This window comes from Theropithecus gelada, chromosome 7a, assembly GCF_003255815.1.
Source record: "Theropithecus gelada isolate Dixy chromosome 7a, Tgel_1.0, whole genome shotgun sequence".
NCBI lineage: Eukaryota > Metazoa > Chordata > Mammalia > Primates > Cercopithecidae > Theropithecus > Theropithecus gelada.
In genome coordinates, this window is record NC_037674.1 from 57379715 (window position 1) to 57396093 (window position 16379).

The following is a 16379-nucleotide window of genomic DNA, read 5'->3' on the forward strand; positions in this document are numbered from 1 at the left end:
CCTCTTGGCTCCAAGTATCATGCTGGAAAGACCTGGGTGTGGGGAAGAAGAGACTGGGCTTTACTCCTGCTCTGTCTCCTGACATGCTCCTTGGTCTTGGGAAGGCTTCTGTCTCTCAGCTGCAATATGATGGAGGTTGAGGTTGGAAGATCTCATGATTTTTATTTGCTGAAAATAGAAGAGTGCTAATACAAAGTCAAGAAAATATGAAGAATGCAAGAATATAGAAAAACCTGAAGAAATTAAAATCACACCAAATCCTAATATTAGAGATCATCTATGTTAACATATTCAGTTATTTCCCTTCTATGCTTATATATACTATAAAAAACTTCACACACACACATTTATTTATATATAACTATTTCATGTCATCAGAAACTCTTTTGAAAACACCATTTTATAGTGGATCCATGGTATTTTATTGTATGAATTTATGAAATCTAGTTAACCAACTCCCTATTATTAGATATTTATAAAATCTACTTAACCAAATCCCTGTTATTAGGTATTTAAGTCATTGTCAGGTTTTCACTAGCCTAATCAAGTTGATGAATGTGTACATGAGATTTTGTCTGAGTTTGTGATGATCTTTCAAAGAAAATACAGAAGGCAGTGGCCTGGTTAAGAGCTCACATTTGGGAGCTAAGGCAGTTGGATCTGGGTCCTGCTTCCAGAACTAGTGACCTATGTAGTCTTGGGCAAGTCCCTTAGAATCTCTAAGTCTCATATTATTCTGCTGTACGATGCACCATCCTTAGTGATTTCCTATTATTGGAAATAAAAATATTTTTTAAAAGTTACTTGCTTTTTAATCATAAATTTTTACTTATTCTAGCATAATTTTCTAGAAATGGAATTTGGGGTCAAACGGTAGATGTAGTTTAAGGCTTTTTATCTGTATTGCCAAATTTCTGTAGCTACTATTCTTTCAATAATGTACATGAATACCTATTTCTTCAATCATAGCCCACATAGGATTATGATTTTTAATAAATATTTGCTTTACAGTGATTTACAGATTTACAGGTATTTCTCCTTTCCCTTTCTTCCTCACCCATTCTTTGCTTTTTTACTGTTTTGTTTTGCACCCAAGACCAGCTATACAATTGGTAGGGCTCAGTGTAAAATGAAAATGCAGGATTGCTGTTAAAAAATATGAATAGTTTCAAAAAAGTAGAAGAAAATCTTTGAACTAAGTTGGGATTCTTCAATCACAGGGCCCCAGGTGACTGTGCAGGCCACGTGCCCCTGAAGCCAGGCCCACTTGCCCCCCGGGAGCTGACCCCCTTAGAGCTCCCTGGCTCCCTGGCATCCCCAGGGCTCCCTGGTTTTCTGGCTTCTGATTGAGCTCAGTCAATGGCAGGCATCCATGGAGGACTGGCAGGGGGCAGACAGCCACCAGGGTGTTTCTTCCCCTGCTCCCCCTACCTTGGTGCTGTGACAATAAATTGTGTCAGGGTGGCCTGTCGGTTCCAGTGCCCACCGGGCTCTGGTAACACTATTTTCCTCACCTTACTCCTTCAAGCCTGGGGTGGTAACAGCATCTGGTACCTCAATAGGCCTTGTTATTTTTCTAACCCTTCCCGTCCCTCTGTGTCTGGCTCCTTTACCCAATTCTCAGAATCCCAACTGAGTGTGCCTTTTGTTTCTTCCCAAACCCTGATTGATGCGCTGATAAAAATAGATGAACAAAAAGTACCTAGGCTGGGTGCCACAGCTTATGCCTGTAATTCTAGCCCTTTGGGAGGTCAAGGCGGGAGGATCGCTTGAACCCAGGAGTTTGAGATCAGCCTGGACAATATAGTGAGACCACACCTCTACAAAATTTTTTTTTAAAAAAGAAAACCCACCAGGCATGATGGCTCATACCTGAGGTCCCAGCTACTCGGGAGGCTGAGGTAGGAGGATCCCTTGAGCACGGGAGGTTGAGGCTGCAGTGAGCCATGATTGTGTCACGGCACTCTGGTCTGGACAACAGAGTGAGAGCCTGTCCTGCCCTCCTAAAAGAGTACCTCTTCATAAAGGTGAAGTTAAACATTCCTTCATTTATTTATTTTGTTTTTGGTGAGTTTGCCGGTTCTTTATTGGAATAATCATCTTTTATCATTAATTTATAAAAAGCCTCTTGGTTAAATTAATATTTGGCATCATACTTGTTGAAAATACTCTCTCCAGTTTGTTGTTTTATTTTAATTTTTTAACATTAAGGTTTTAATCTTTATGTAATCAAGTTTCCTGATCTTTTCTTTTCTAATGTGAAAGTTACTTCCACATTCAGATAACTATTAAGTCTGTGATTATATATTCTTCTAATTTGTAAATGATTTATCTTTTTTCCCTCAAATTTACTGTATTATCTGTAATTTATTTTTGGTGTTTAATATGATGTAAGAATCTAGGTAGATTTTTTTTTCTAAATGAATAGAGAATGATCCTAGCATCACTTATTTATAATCAGTTCTTTTTACTTTGCCTTTTTTGTTTGCTTTGTTAATCTCATGCAAATGATATGCAGTTAGGTCCTTGAAAGCAAATTTGGCAATTTTTTTAAGAAGAGAAGCTCGAGGCCGGGCGAGGCGGCTCACACCTGTAATCTCAGCACTTTGGGAGGCCTAGGTGGACAGGTCACCTGAAGTCAGGAGTTCGAGACCAGCCTGACCAACATGGAGAAACCCTGTCTCTACTAAAAATACAAAATTAGTCGGGCGTGGTGGCACATGCCTGAATCCCAGCTACTCAGGAGGCTGAGGCAGGAGAATCACTTAAACCTGGGAGGCAGAGGTTGTGGTGAGCCGAGATTGTCCAACTGCACTCTAGCCTGGGCAACAAGAGCGAAACTCTGTTTTAAAAAAAGAAAAGATGCTCAGATAGTTGAAATCAGTGCTGTAGATCACATTTATTTTTACTTAGCTCTTTTTATGCTTTTTATTTTGATGGTTCCTTGTCATTTGTTTGTTCTTGGCCTCTTGCTATAATGATTTTGAAAGGTTTAGTTAATTTTTGTCTCTACTTCTGATTTCCTTTAAGTTTTAATTAATTACCCAATTAAGTTGAATCAATTAATTAATACCTGACATAACATTTTCCAAATTGTCCCCCTCATGAAAGATGAGGAAGTTAGCTTGGTATTATTCATCCCTTTTCCATGGATTTTTCCATTTTGTAATTCAACATAACTTTAAATTATAAACTCATGACAATATATAGCTCTAAATACAGCTTTTTTGTATATAATCATGACCATATATAGCTCCCCTTTCAAAAACTATTTTGCTTTGCTTTTTGCATTAGGTTGTAATAACCGCTTTTCAATTAACTCACTCAACACTCTACACTTAACTGGTTTAAACTTCCCCCAATAGAGATGATAATTTTGATACATTTCCTAGTTGGCTGGAATGCATCAACAAGCAATGTTCAGAAACAGTGGGCAGCAGTGGGCACTGAAATCGACCCCAGACCAGGGAGAGTTTTGGGGAACCCACTCTGTCCTGAGTCTGGCCCACATTCCCACAGATCTGAATGCCTGGTGGGAACTGGAGCCTCCACACAAGTGGAGCTGGGTGTGGCCTGAGCAGTTGCGCTGGGCTCTCCTGTGCCTCTGAGGTCAGGTTGATCTGCTCTGTGAACCATTCCAAGTTGGCAGCCTGTTTGTTCATCCTCATTCCCTCTGAACCCAAACCATGCACCACAGCTCACCTTCAAGTCACAGGTCACTCCTGCACTGCTGTGGATGGAGGAAGTGCAAGGAGACTGGGATTCTGGAGGCCGGGGTTATGCTTCAGACTCTTTCTTCACTGATCTGGAACCCTCTGGGCTTCCATTTCCTCACTGATAGAGGAAGGAGTAACTCCAGCAGGGTTCCCAAAGGACAAATGATGAGCCGCCTGCATCACCTGCACAGGTTGACGGACATACAGGTTTCCCCAGACCCGACCCATGAAGATATGGATCAATAGGTTGGGTGGAGCACTGAAATCTACCTTTGGGTTAAACACTCCAGATAAATATAATGCACAGGCAGAGTTAGGACTAGAGGATCTCTAGCCTCTCCTCTCAACCCCCTTTCTTAATTCTGAATCGTCTCTTTGCAGCGTGTGGTTTTCTGAATCTTTTGGCTTCCTCTCCCTCCTGGTCCATCGGGGAGGATCTGGGAGCAACTGGTCCCTGTAACTCAGAGAGGGCCACCTACTCAGAGAGGGTCACCTACAGTTGAGGCAGCTGCTGGGAGCAGCTGTTCTTGCAGGGGCAGATTTCCCTAGCCACTCTCGGACCCAGATGGACTAAAACCTCTCCCTTCTTCACCTTGTCTTTGTTCCTTTCCTCATCCCCCTTTAGGGATCTCACACCCTCAGGGATGCCACTCCTCTTTTCTTCTCAAGCTTCCCTGGCCAGTGGCTTCCTCTCTTCAGCCTATAAATAAGCTTAAGTCTTTCCCATCCTGAAAATAAAAGCAAACCCAACCCTGCTCCATCCTGTGTTTCCTTTGAACTACCACCAATCTTAACTTTTCCTCTAGGGGAATTTTTCACAAAAGCCTGTCCGTTCACTCAAGCCTCCCTTGTCGCTCAGGACACTGGGCAAACCCCGCCCCTCTCCTGGCCTCTAGAGCGGAACTGCCCAACACATTAGCCACATGTAGTCTTGAGCACTTGACATGTGACTTATTCAAATAGAGATGTACCAAAAGTATCAAAGACCCACTGGATTCAAAGACTAAGTGCAGGAAGAAAAGGATGTAAAATATCTCACTAATAATTTTACATATTATTTTTATGTTGAAAGAACAATAGTTTAGATATAACAGACCAAATAAAATATATTATTAAAATTAATCTCTCCTGTTTCTTTTCACTTTTCAAATGTGGCTACTAGAAAATTTTTTAATTACATAGGTGGCTGGCATTATATTTCAATTGGGAAGCACTGTTGTAGACAATGACACATTAAATCAGATCATCTGTGAAGGTTTTCCCAGCTGGATGTGGTAGGGTAGAGAAGTAGGGTAGAGTTCCCGGTTGGAATGAAAGGAAGTCTGTGGTTTCCACAAAGTAGAAGAAGCCTGCCGCTTTGCATTTTTGCAGATATCCAAAGAATCAAGAGTTGTCTCCATGTGTGTATATCCTTGTGTGTGAGTGCCTGTGTAAGAGGCAGTCAGATAGGATCGCCCCTGCCCCTGTTCCTGCCGGGTCTCACCTGTTTGTTCCTGTCCTGGGAATCCTTTGTGTTTTCCTCCTTTCTCTCCTCTCCTTGCTTGGGATTGAAAACATTGGGGCCTGGATCTGATGCAGCATTGTGGTTTCTGAGAGCTCAGCACACTGATTGACTTGCAGGAGATGCCTGTCAACTCTCGTTGCACTGAATGGAGGAAATGGAAGTGAGAGTTCTGTCTGCACCCTGCAGTACAGACAGCATGCGTGGAGATCATGAAAATGCTGCTCATGTCTTCCACGGCCACCTCTCCCCACCACGCACCTGGCATAGGGTGCTAAGTGGTTTACAGTCACACTGGCCCCTGGCGAATGAGGGGCTGGCAGTTGGTGGGGGCTGATGTTGTTCTCAGTTGAACTTTGCATTTTGAGAGCACAAATGACTTCTTGCTGTTTTTCCTCTTCTGGTGTAGGTGTTAATCCCTATTGCACAAGAGAAATTGATTTTCCAATGACCAAGAAATCTGCAGCGTCCACAGACAGGCAGCCTTATTCTCTCTGTAGTAACAGGAAGTCCCTCTCTCAACAACTGGACTGTCCAGCAGGAAAGGCTGCGGTAAGAATACAAGGAGGGAAACTCGGAGAAGACGGGGAGAAGGGAGGGGCCCAACATTAACAGTGGCTGAAGAGGCCTTCCCAGTAATTTTTTGTCCGCAGAACTACAGAGGAGAGGGTCTGGCCTGGTAGCTACAAGAAGGTACAACCATCTCTGGGCCGAGAACCGCGTTAGAAATAGTCATCCATTGAGCGCCCCCTTGTGCCAGGCACTTGCAACTGCTGCCACGTGTGTGCTATTAAGAGCTAACACGTAGAGAACACGGCACGTGGGGGGGACCCTGAACTATGGCTTTGCGTGGATCGCTTTATTTCATCTGCACATACTCCTAAGAGGTAGAAGAGGGAGCTACAGCTTGGACAAGTTAAGGGGTTTATGTACGTTCACATTGTTGAGGAAAAACAGGGCTGGGACTTCAAGTCTGATCTTTACGACTCTGAAGCCTATGCAAAGAGGCTTTTCACTCCTGTAATACAGTGACTTGCTTTGCCAACATTGCCGCCAATCCTTAAAACAAGCTTAGAAAGGAATATGTTGTTGGCCCCATTTTATAGTAGGACACTGAGGTTTGGCAAGGTGAGCAGCTGAGTTTATGCATCTTAAAACCTATGGGACCAGAATTTAAACTGCCCTGTGTGCTCCTCAGTCCATGACCTTCCCACTACAGGTGTCAGCTTGCAGGCAGAGAGCTAAGCAGGTATAAAGCACAGTGTACCCTACACACGTCCCCCGCAGCTTGCCTTTCAGCCCCAGCCAAAGCACGCTGTGCTGCACGCTGCCACTTTTGGTCACACAGCGCCCTCTGTCTGTAGCATCTCACCCCTCCTTCTCTGATCTCTATTTCTAGAAACTGCCCCAGCCTTCAAAAATCTTCCTAAGGTTCCCTTTCTCCTGGGAACACTCCTGATCCCTCCAAAGGCGTGGACTTCACATTTTCCCAAATGCCCATCAGGAGGCAGCTGCACTCCTCTCACAGTGCTCGCGCAGCCTGTCTTGTGAGTGTCATTTATGTTAGCATTTCATCTCACCCACTGACTCTCCCAAGCGGGGGCTCTATGGTCGAGCAATGTTTCCCTGCATAGTACATAATAGATGCTCAGTGAATTTCATTTCTCTCTTTCCTTCCTTTCCTTGAGTCAATATGTTTTTCATTCCCAAACTGGGAGTGTGGTGTCCCAGTGTTAGAAGAAGATGGTTCCCTGGTGCCACCCTGAGCTGAGAACTTTCCCAGTCCCTGGTTTTCTGCACATCTGGGGTCATACAGGAGTACACTGGAGCCCTCCAATATCTGCAGTCAGCGCTGGGTCCCTGAGGATTGGGCCAGCGGGTACTTCCTGGGGGAAGCTGCCTCCTGTCTTTGCTGCCTCATGCACTAGGATCCAGGTCCTTGGGAACAGGAAGCCTACCTGGCCGGCAGGGATGAGCTAAATGTCAGCCAGTAGTAGCTGCCTGGAAGGCTGTGTTGAAAAGAATTGAAGCTCTGTTCTCATTCACAAATAGTTAACTGCCTGTCTGCCTACCCCAAAATTACATTCTGAGTTTTGAAGTCTTTGGGTTCTGCCCCCTTGCCCACCACCTTCTGCCTGGCACAAGGGGAGTTCTCAGTAAATGTGTCTTGGATTGAACATTGTCTCAGGGCATTCTTGGTAGCTGGCTTCCCAGATTCTGCCTGAGACATCAGTTATGAGGACTTGTCCTGGAGGCAGCGTGTTCTGTGACATTAACCTGGGCCTACTTCCTTGACAAACGTTGGTGAGCCTTTTGGCTGCTCATCTACATTAGGCTCAGCAAAACAGGCTCCTAGAACCAAGGAAGTCCCTCGCCACCAGAATCCTGCCCACACCCCACTAACCACATTCTGGTCATTATGCTGCCTGCCCTTAGAAGAAAGAGGACTTGGTTCCTCTCTTTGGCTGGGCTTTTCCCCTTCCTGGTGAGGCGGGTGCTACTGTCCTATGTGGCTGATCTTCTGCCCACTCTGGTTTCTTGTTGCAGGGAACTTCAAGGCCAACACGGTCCCTGAGCACAGCTCAGCTCGTGCAGCCATCTGGGGGCCTCCAGGCTTCAGTCATCTCCAACATCGTGCTGATGAAGGGCCAGGCTAAGGTGAGAAGGGATTGTGGCCAACAAGAAGTCCTGGGGAGCAGCAGCAGTCTCCAAGGAGCTGCTGTGTCCAGGAAAGGATGGGAATAGGACTACTGGGGTGTCCTGGCACATCAGAAGAGACAAACACAGAGTGGCTAGTCTTTCAAAACTCACAACTGGCTGAGTTCAAGCAGCACACATTTTTCTAACTAGACAAAGTGATCATTTTCTTGTAAAGGATGCCAGTCCCTGCCAGCTGCCTTAGCACTTTCAAAGCTTGTTCTCTAATTCATTCCTGGCACAAGTTTCCAAGACTTAATTTTATCTGATACATAAATCCAAATTGTTTACATAGATTTCTGGATCCTGAGTTTGCCTCTGCCATTCAGATGTTGGCATAATAAAGCAGGGACCCATATATTAATTTATAAAAACATATGCTACCTATTACATGTGGAAAATTCAGTGGTTGATAGTGCTTTTGGTTGTCAACTGGAGCTTCCAGAAGAGTCAGAACTAACTCTACCTCTCTCAAGATGATGAAGCATCGTACTGATCTCTGCTTCACAATTGAGATATATCCAAAGGGGATCCGAAAGCATTGGTGGTGGTGGTGAGGTAGGGGGTGTACACATGTTTGCACTGCTCCCAGAACATGCCACCCTGTGCTTGAGGTTGACTGCGAAGTTCTCAGGCCAGCCCGAGCAGCCCAGGTGCTAAAATAATGAAAGGACGGTTTCTTTATGTAATGTATTTTTTTGTGTGGTATGAGGGGAGGACCTAATTGCTACTTACGGTCTGTCCAGTGGGAGGGGCCCCACCACACATCTCCAGTCCTCTTTCCCTCCATCTCCTGTTCCTTCTGTCTCCTGGGAGCTTAGCAGGAAATAAAACAGAAGATAGACATGAGAGATGCTGGGATGAATGCTCCTCTCATCACAAGGGAGTAGCTGTCTTCTATGCTGACTTTCTCTGAACGACCCCATTTTCTGATTAGTAAATCACAATGCTTTTTCCCCTTGAATTTAGGTAGAAGTAATTTTTTAAAAATTGACTTTTAAATTGTTTGCAGTGCCCAAAAGAAAGTGAAATGGTAAAGGCCACCAAAACTCATGCAAAGATGACCAAAAATGGTTTAAGTTATCTTGGTGTGCACAAAATGTGCATTCCATGAGTAATTTTTATGAGGCCGGGGGATGGAAGAAGATGAATCATTTGATATAGAAATCCTCATGTACAGAGCAGGGATGATAAGTTCAGAAATAAAGCAGGCTTCCCACTATCTGGTGATACAACCTACACCCCAAGATCTCGTCACTAACAGGATGACAAGTAGCAGTGAAGCAGGGGGAGGAGGATTTAGAGCCAGAAGAATCAGCAAGTGCTTGAGGTAGAGTCAAAAGCAAATCACACAATAGAACCAACCACCAAAACCCAGGCATTGTGCTGTGGGCTTTGCAATGGTAACTCCTTTAATCCCCACAACAACCCTCCTATTATCTCCTTTTATAGACGTGGAGCCGGGTGCACTGGCTCACGCCTGTAGTCCCAGCACTTTGGGAGGCCTTCTGTTTGAGTCCTGGAGCTGGAGACCAGCCTGGGTAATAGAGTAAGACCCTGTCTCTACAAAAATAAAATAAAGTAAAATAAAATAAAGTAAAATAAAATAAAATAAAAATTAACCCAGTGTGGTGGCACATGTCTATAGTCCCAGCTGCCCAGGAGGCTGAAGTGAGAGGATTGCTTGAGTCCAGGAATTCGAGACCACAGTGAGCTGTGATACAGCCACTGCACTCCAGTCTGGGCAGCAGAGGGAGACGCTATCTCTAATGAATATCTATGTGTATATTTTGTATATCGATATGGAGACGGAGGACCTGGGAGATTGCAGGGCTCGTCCAAGTTTACTTGGTTAGTGAGCAGCTGAACCAAGGCAATGACCCCAGGCTGCCTGACCCCTGGGCCTTGTTCTTAACCATGATGCCATCCTGGGTCCCTAGGGTGGGTGAGACTTTGAGTCTAGAGCAGCTGTCTCAGCCAGGACGTGGCTAGGGGCCCATAGAGGAGCCCTGAAGTGGCTCCTACCTCACCTTTTCCTAAACCTGTGCTACTCCCAGACACCATTTGTCCTGCCCATCGTGGAACACACACCACCTTCACCAGAGGCTTAGAATAGCTGCACATCCCCACGGCTCTCCCACTGACTCCCTACAGTGTCAAGAAGATGGCGGACAGCCTGCTGTCTCTGTGGCACGTGTTGATGCTCCTAATTAGCAGAGCGGCTCTAGCCTAGAGTAAATTGCCCATGAGCAATGGGGCTGTTACAGCAGTGGCCATCACTTTAAAGGGTCTGTCTAGGAGCCAAGCTACTGGCCACTGCCTGGCGTGCTTGTAGGTTGGACCCCAAAACCTGGCCTCCAGGTGGCAGTTATGCCTTTATCCTGTAATACGTGCTTCTTGAGCGCCTGCCTGATGCCAGACACAGAAATAAGATGCATTTACTGTCTTCAGAGAGCTTATAGTCTAGAAAGCTGCTTATTAGACTCAAGCTATGCCCTTGAGGGCAGCATGGGGTACCTTAGTCCTCAAAAAAATTGAGCAAGCCATATGCATTTCCTATGCTGCTTTTCAGGTCTGCCAGGCTGTTCTGTGAACTCACTGGCAGATTTGCAGGGGAAGCTGTGCGCACCCTCCCTTCTCTTCCTGCTGTAGACCTCACTCAACCTTTCCCTGGACTTCTTCCTGTCTGGCCTTCTCTCTACTGCCTCCTGGCTTCTCCCCAGCTGGGACTATCTGCTGAGCTATGAGTTTCTCCTCCCAGAGTCACCTGCACAATCCCAGCATATGTTTGTTGGCTCATGGGAATCACCTAGGACAATGGCAGATAGAGCAGGTGCAGGAGAGAGAGCACATGATTGGAGGGATGTCCATGAGAAGGGGATTGAAGAGGACTTTGGCAGGAGAAGGGATACCCTTGTAAAGCTGCTACTATTATTACTATCGTTGATATTTTTATGATTGTTGCTAGGCATTTTACTTTCAAACACAACCCTGTGAGTTAGGTAATATTATCATTATTTTAAAAGGAGGGAAATTGAGGCTCAGAAGCAGAAAGTGATTGGCCCAGGATTGCCAACTGGAGGGACAGAGCCAGGGTGCTGGTCTCCATCCAGCCTCCCTCTGTGTGGGGAGCATCAGACTCCCACAAAAGCTCCAGACACTACCCAGCCCAGGCTGGCCTTCATGCCGCTGCTCTTGCTATTTTTGTTGTTGTTGTTAAGTCCTGAGACCTTTGAGACCAAAGGCACCTTCTCTCCTTCTCAATCCCTTTGTTCAAGGCTGAGGCAGGCCCTCAGAAAGCATCAGCCCAGTGAGAAGCATGGACTACTACCCCTAAATCAGACCTTCTCTTCTTTCCCCAGGGTCTGGGCTTCAGCATCGTTGGGGGAAAAGACAGCATTTATGGCCCCATTGGGATTTACGTCAAAACCATTTTTGCAGGGGGAGCAGCAGCAGCCGATGGAAGGCTACAGGAAGGTAGGCTTCCCAGCCCTTTTCAGACCATGGTGGAGGAAACAGAAGCAGAATCCAGAATTGCTGGGGCCATAGGAGATGTTGGGAAAGCAAAATGTGTCTTGAGCTGTCAGGATACGGCCGGCATGGATTCTGGGGTCTGCAGGCAGTGGGGACACAGCTCCCCCGAGGGGCTCTTCATTATGACTGGCAGGTTGGTTGTGTATGTTTGCACATGTTACCTGGCACCGTTACCCCTTAGCTGGTTGTGGTGCTAGCCTGGGTGGGACTGAAGTCTGAGGGGTCTGTTTCTGACCCTCCCCTCCTCTCACCCATTCTCTCAGCTGTCTTTCCTTTTCCATCCAAGATCCTGTCTCAGTTGTTGGGATCCGTTAACACCCCCTCTCCTTCATTCTTCCTGTCCTTCCTAACCCACAACCATAGGGAAACCAGGTTCAATGCTTTCAACCCTTGTAACAGATGAGTCTGATAAACATTCACTAGGAGCTTACTGAATTCTAGGGTCTAGGAATAGAGAGAGAAACAATCAGGCATGATTCCTGCTTTGAAGAGCTCATAATCTGCCAGCCAGGGACCCTCTCTTCCACTCCCCACCCACCCTTCTCCCATTGACCCACCCCCTCTCAACTCTTTCATATCCTCACAGTACAGAAGCCTCAGCCATCCTGGGAGTGAGGGGCCAGGGAAACAGCTGCCTGTCTTCTTGTCCTAGAGAGTCAGGTTCCCCCCTGCCCCCAACTCCACCCTAAAGTCATGCATGGATTATTGAGCAACAGGTTTGGCCCAAAGAGATTGCCAGGTTTCAACTCAGGAGGCAAAGTTCAGGGGCTGGAAGTCACAGGGCAGAGAGTACCCACCGCAGGCCAAGGACTGGGTCATACACCAGAGGTCTGAAGAGAAGTAACTTCACAGCATTTTCACTCTTCTCTGTCAGTTCGGTTTCTGTAAGCTATGCTGGGAGCCTAACCACCTTTACTCATCTAACTTGCTTAGGGCAGAGTAGGCACACTACAGTCTGTGGGCCAAATCTGGCCCACCCACTGTTTTCAATATCTCATGAACAAAGAAAGGTTTTTACATTTCTAAATGGTTGAACATTTAAAAGTGTTTTTGATTCTTTCATGATATGTGAAAATGAAACGAAATGAAATCCAAATTTTAGTATCCATAAAAAAGCTTTCTGGGGACTCGAGCACACTCATCCACATACCCGTCATCCAGGGCTGCTTTCATGTTGCAGCATAGTGTAGAGTGGTTGCAGCTCACAAAGATTAAAACCTTTACTATCAGGGTCTTTGCAGAAAAAGTTTACCAACCCCAGCACTATGCAGAATTACACACACAGATTTTAGGGTGTGGGCAATGGGGAGCCTCTGAAGGCTTTTATACTATGGGAGGGACTGTGACCAGGGTTTTCAGAGGCTTCAGGAAGCAGAATGTAGGATGAAGTGGGCCATTGTGAGCCCCAGGCTCCAGCTCCAAGGACTGCCCAGAGGCAGTAACCCCGGGAGGAGAAGGGAGCAGATGAGAGAAGTGACAGCGCCTGAGCAGAGGTCGCAAAGGGCGGGTCAGGTCAGAGAGAACTGGAAGGTTTCTGGTCTTAGTAAACTAGAGAAAGACATTGCCTTACCTAGAGGAAGAGGCACTGGAGGAGGAGGAGGAAAAGGAAGGCAAACCAGATGTGTAGGTTTGAGTGGCAGAAGGGAGAGCGATGTCCCTGGATGACCACGAGGTGGCGCTGTCCAGCAGGGGAATGACATCCGTTCTCTCTCCGTTCAGGAAGACAGAAGTGAATGCAGACGTTTGGGAAACATGGACATGAGAAAAACAGCTGAAGTTACCCAGCAGATGTAGGGGGGCGAGGGGAGGGGAGGGCAGGGCCCAGATGCAGTTCTAGGGGAATAGCTAAATCAAGAGGGTGGTGGAGAGCAAATGTCAAAGAAAGGAAAAAAGAACAGTGGGATCAGAACTGGGAGAGTGTGCCATTGTGTGTTTTATTATCTTTTGTACTTTTCTGTGTTTAAACAAAGGGTGGGGGAAGGGTTGAAGTGGCAAGAAAAGAGAATATTGTGTTTTGTTTTCTTTCCTGAATGTGAGCTTGCGTGAGCCAACCTTTTTATTTTTTTCTGAGCATTTGCCTCCCTTAGTTAACAGCAATCACAAAAATTGAAGATTTCAATGAGTCAAGACTCTCAGCTAGTGTACGATCCCTGATTCTAGCCTCAAACATTGAACAAATCATCTTTTGTAACTTCTTTTAAAAGTAAATATTTGAATCTTGAATTCAGGGCAAATACATTAATTTTAACAAAAATTTTGTGTACAGATCAAAGCTACTAATGTTTTACTTTTATTCCCCTTCCAAGAAACCACTGTGTAAGATTTATTTGGCAAAACCTAATCAACCAGCTTTTACCAGATATAGCCAAATAAGGAGAGGACATTCCAAAAAGCCCAGAGTTGGGCTGTGTGGCCCCAGTAAGAGGGACATTCTAATAACTTAAAGAGAAGTCCAGCCCCTTAGGTAATTAAGAATGGACATCCTGAATTTTTGTTGTCTATCCTTCCTTCAGCACACATGTAATTATATTTTGATGTTTTAAATGTATCTATTTTCTTTCCCAGACTTGGAGTCTCACAATGACAAGGACTGGTTCCTTTTATTTTTCACTTTGGCTCCAGCAATCTAAGAGATGGAACTGATTTGAATACTCTCCCCACCCTGCCTCCAGCCTCTGTTTCCAATACGTAGACTTGTGAAATAATATAGCACATCCAAAATCAAAATAAAGACATGGAAATGCCCAGCTGCTAAGAAACAAAGAAACAACTTTAAATCTAAGAATGGCAAACTCAGGGGTTGATGATGTGGCTGGGAGGGCTGCTGGATGCTTATAGACCTTAAGGGCTGGAGCTCAGATTTGAATGCCCACATGGGCAGAGGGGACAGAGCCTTGGGTCCATGTGAGGCTCTGAGAACCTGCATACAGCCTTGATAATGAAAGAGTTTCCCCTCAATAAAGCTAACAGGCCCCAGGGGAGCAACAAGGAAACTTAAGTTTACCCATGGCTCCTCAATGGGCAAAAAACATCTCTCACCAAAAAGTGAATATCACAATTGTGTCATATATAGGCATGCGGGTTACATTTATAGTTCCTGTAAAGCAAAGGTAATGCCAAGGTAAGAAATTAACTTGAAAACTACTCCTAAACCAGTGAAAACCTTGGGGTGCCAAATGGAAATAAAGGAAAAACTGGCAGTGACCTGGGGTATATGGGAATCCCATAGAAAAACAGAATGTCCTGAAAATGAGTTTATAAAGATTACATACTATAATACATCAGGAAATGTCCACTGTTGAGGAAAGTCAGCAGAAGTAACAAAGAGGAGTGTTAGCCCTTAACAACTTAAGATTACAGAACAATCTAAAAAAGACTATAGAATATCTATATTTAAAATCATTTTTAAAAGATAAAAAAGGAATATAAACTGTAAGATAAGACCAGAACACAGTAAAAAAGACAAGTGGAAGTGAAAAAAATAACTTTTGGAAATGAGCAAAAAAAGCAATCATTTCAATAAATAACTCAATGGATGGCTTAAACAGAAGATTAGATGCAGCTGTAAGGTGAATTAGTGAACTGGAAATTATCCAGTAGGCCACACAGATCAAAGAAGAAAAAGATGAGCACTAAAGAAATATGGAGAATGGGTTGAAAGGGTCCAAAATACATTTAATAGGAATTTTAGAAAGAATAGAGTGAAAGGGGAGAGATAATATGCAAAACGATAGTGGCTTATAATTTTCAAGAACTGACTTAAGGCATGATATTTCTGCTTGAGGAAACACAAAATGTTTCCTTTCTCTCTAGCGCATCATAGTAAAACTGCAGAATATCAAAGACAAAGGAAAAAGAAATCTTTCTTTCTCTTTTTTTTTTTTTTTTGAGACAGGATCTCACCCTGTAGCCCAAGCTGGAATGCAGTGGTGCAATCACAGCTCACTGCAGCCTTGATCTCCCAGGCTCAAGTGATTCCCCCACCTCAGCCTCTGAAGTAGCTGAGACTACAGGTGCATGCCACCACATTCAGCTAATTTTTGTACGTTTTGTAGAGACAGGGTTTTGCCATGTTGCCTGGGGTGCCCCCATCTCAGCCTCACAAAGTGCTGGGATTACAGGTGTGAGCCACAGTGCCCGGCTAGAAAAAGAAACCTTAAAAGAAACCAGAGAAAAAGGATGGATTATATACAATGGAACCATGATTAGGTGACAACAGATTCATCAGTAATGACCAGGCCCAGAAGTCAGTGTAAACATAGTATTTATATCTGAGTTGCTTGGCACAATGTTGAATTCAGAGAAAGTGCTCCTTGTTTGTGTATTGAACAAATTGAAAGAAAGGGAGAAAGTGGTTTTCTATTCACATAGAGATGGATTTTTGGTTACAGGAAGAATGTTTCTCCTACAAGTATACTGTTGTGAAAAAAGGACTTGCAGTCAAAAGATCCAAGTCCTTTTTTTTTTTTTTTTTTTTTTTTTAACCATGTGATTTGGGACTTCTCTGAGTTCACTTTTCTATATTGTAAAATGGGGTCTTCATTGCATTCTGGAAAATCATATCCAAACCACATCCACTGAGCAATCTGTACTCCTCATCCAGCATTGGTCCTGGGGATATATCATCTAATTAGACAAAATCCCTGTCCCCAACAAGCTGCCAGCCTGGCCAGGGAGTGATTTAGGATGCAGGCCGTTGATCACCACCCAGGGTGACAAGTGCAGTAGGTACAGTGTGACATGAATGTACAAAGGAGCTAAAGGTAGCAGGGCCTAAAGATTAAGAAGGAATAGGAGGAGAAAGTGGAAGTACATTTTATTTGAGAAAATGGCATGGACAAGCATTTAACTGCACAGACCATTATGGAAAATGCAGGTCGCGTTGCATCAGAAAATGCTGCATGGGAGCAAATGGTGTGAGGGTCAGGGAG

General features: G+C 44.8%; 1 protein-coding gene across 3 annotated transcripts in view; it reads left to right on the plus strand.

The window, feature by feature from the left end:
- The window catches only part of IL16 (interleukin 16), a 136586-nt gene that overhangs the window by 89240 nt on the left and 30967 nt on the right, over positions 1–16379 (plus strand). For 2 of the 3 annotated variants that reach the window (XM_025390532.1, XM_025390533.1), the window contains exons 4-6: positions 5627–5769; positions 7765–7875; positions 11277–11391. In XM_025390532.1, the coding sequence (XP_025246317.1) occupies positions 5627–5769; positions 7765–7875; positions 11277–11391 (369 nt within the window). Of the gene's footprint in view, positions 1–5626; positions 5770–6710; positions 6765–7764; positions 7876–11276; positions 11392–16379 lie in introns of those variants that run through there. The other variant, XM_025390535.1, reaches the window with a different exon arrangement.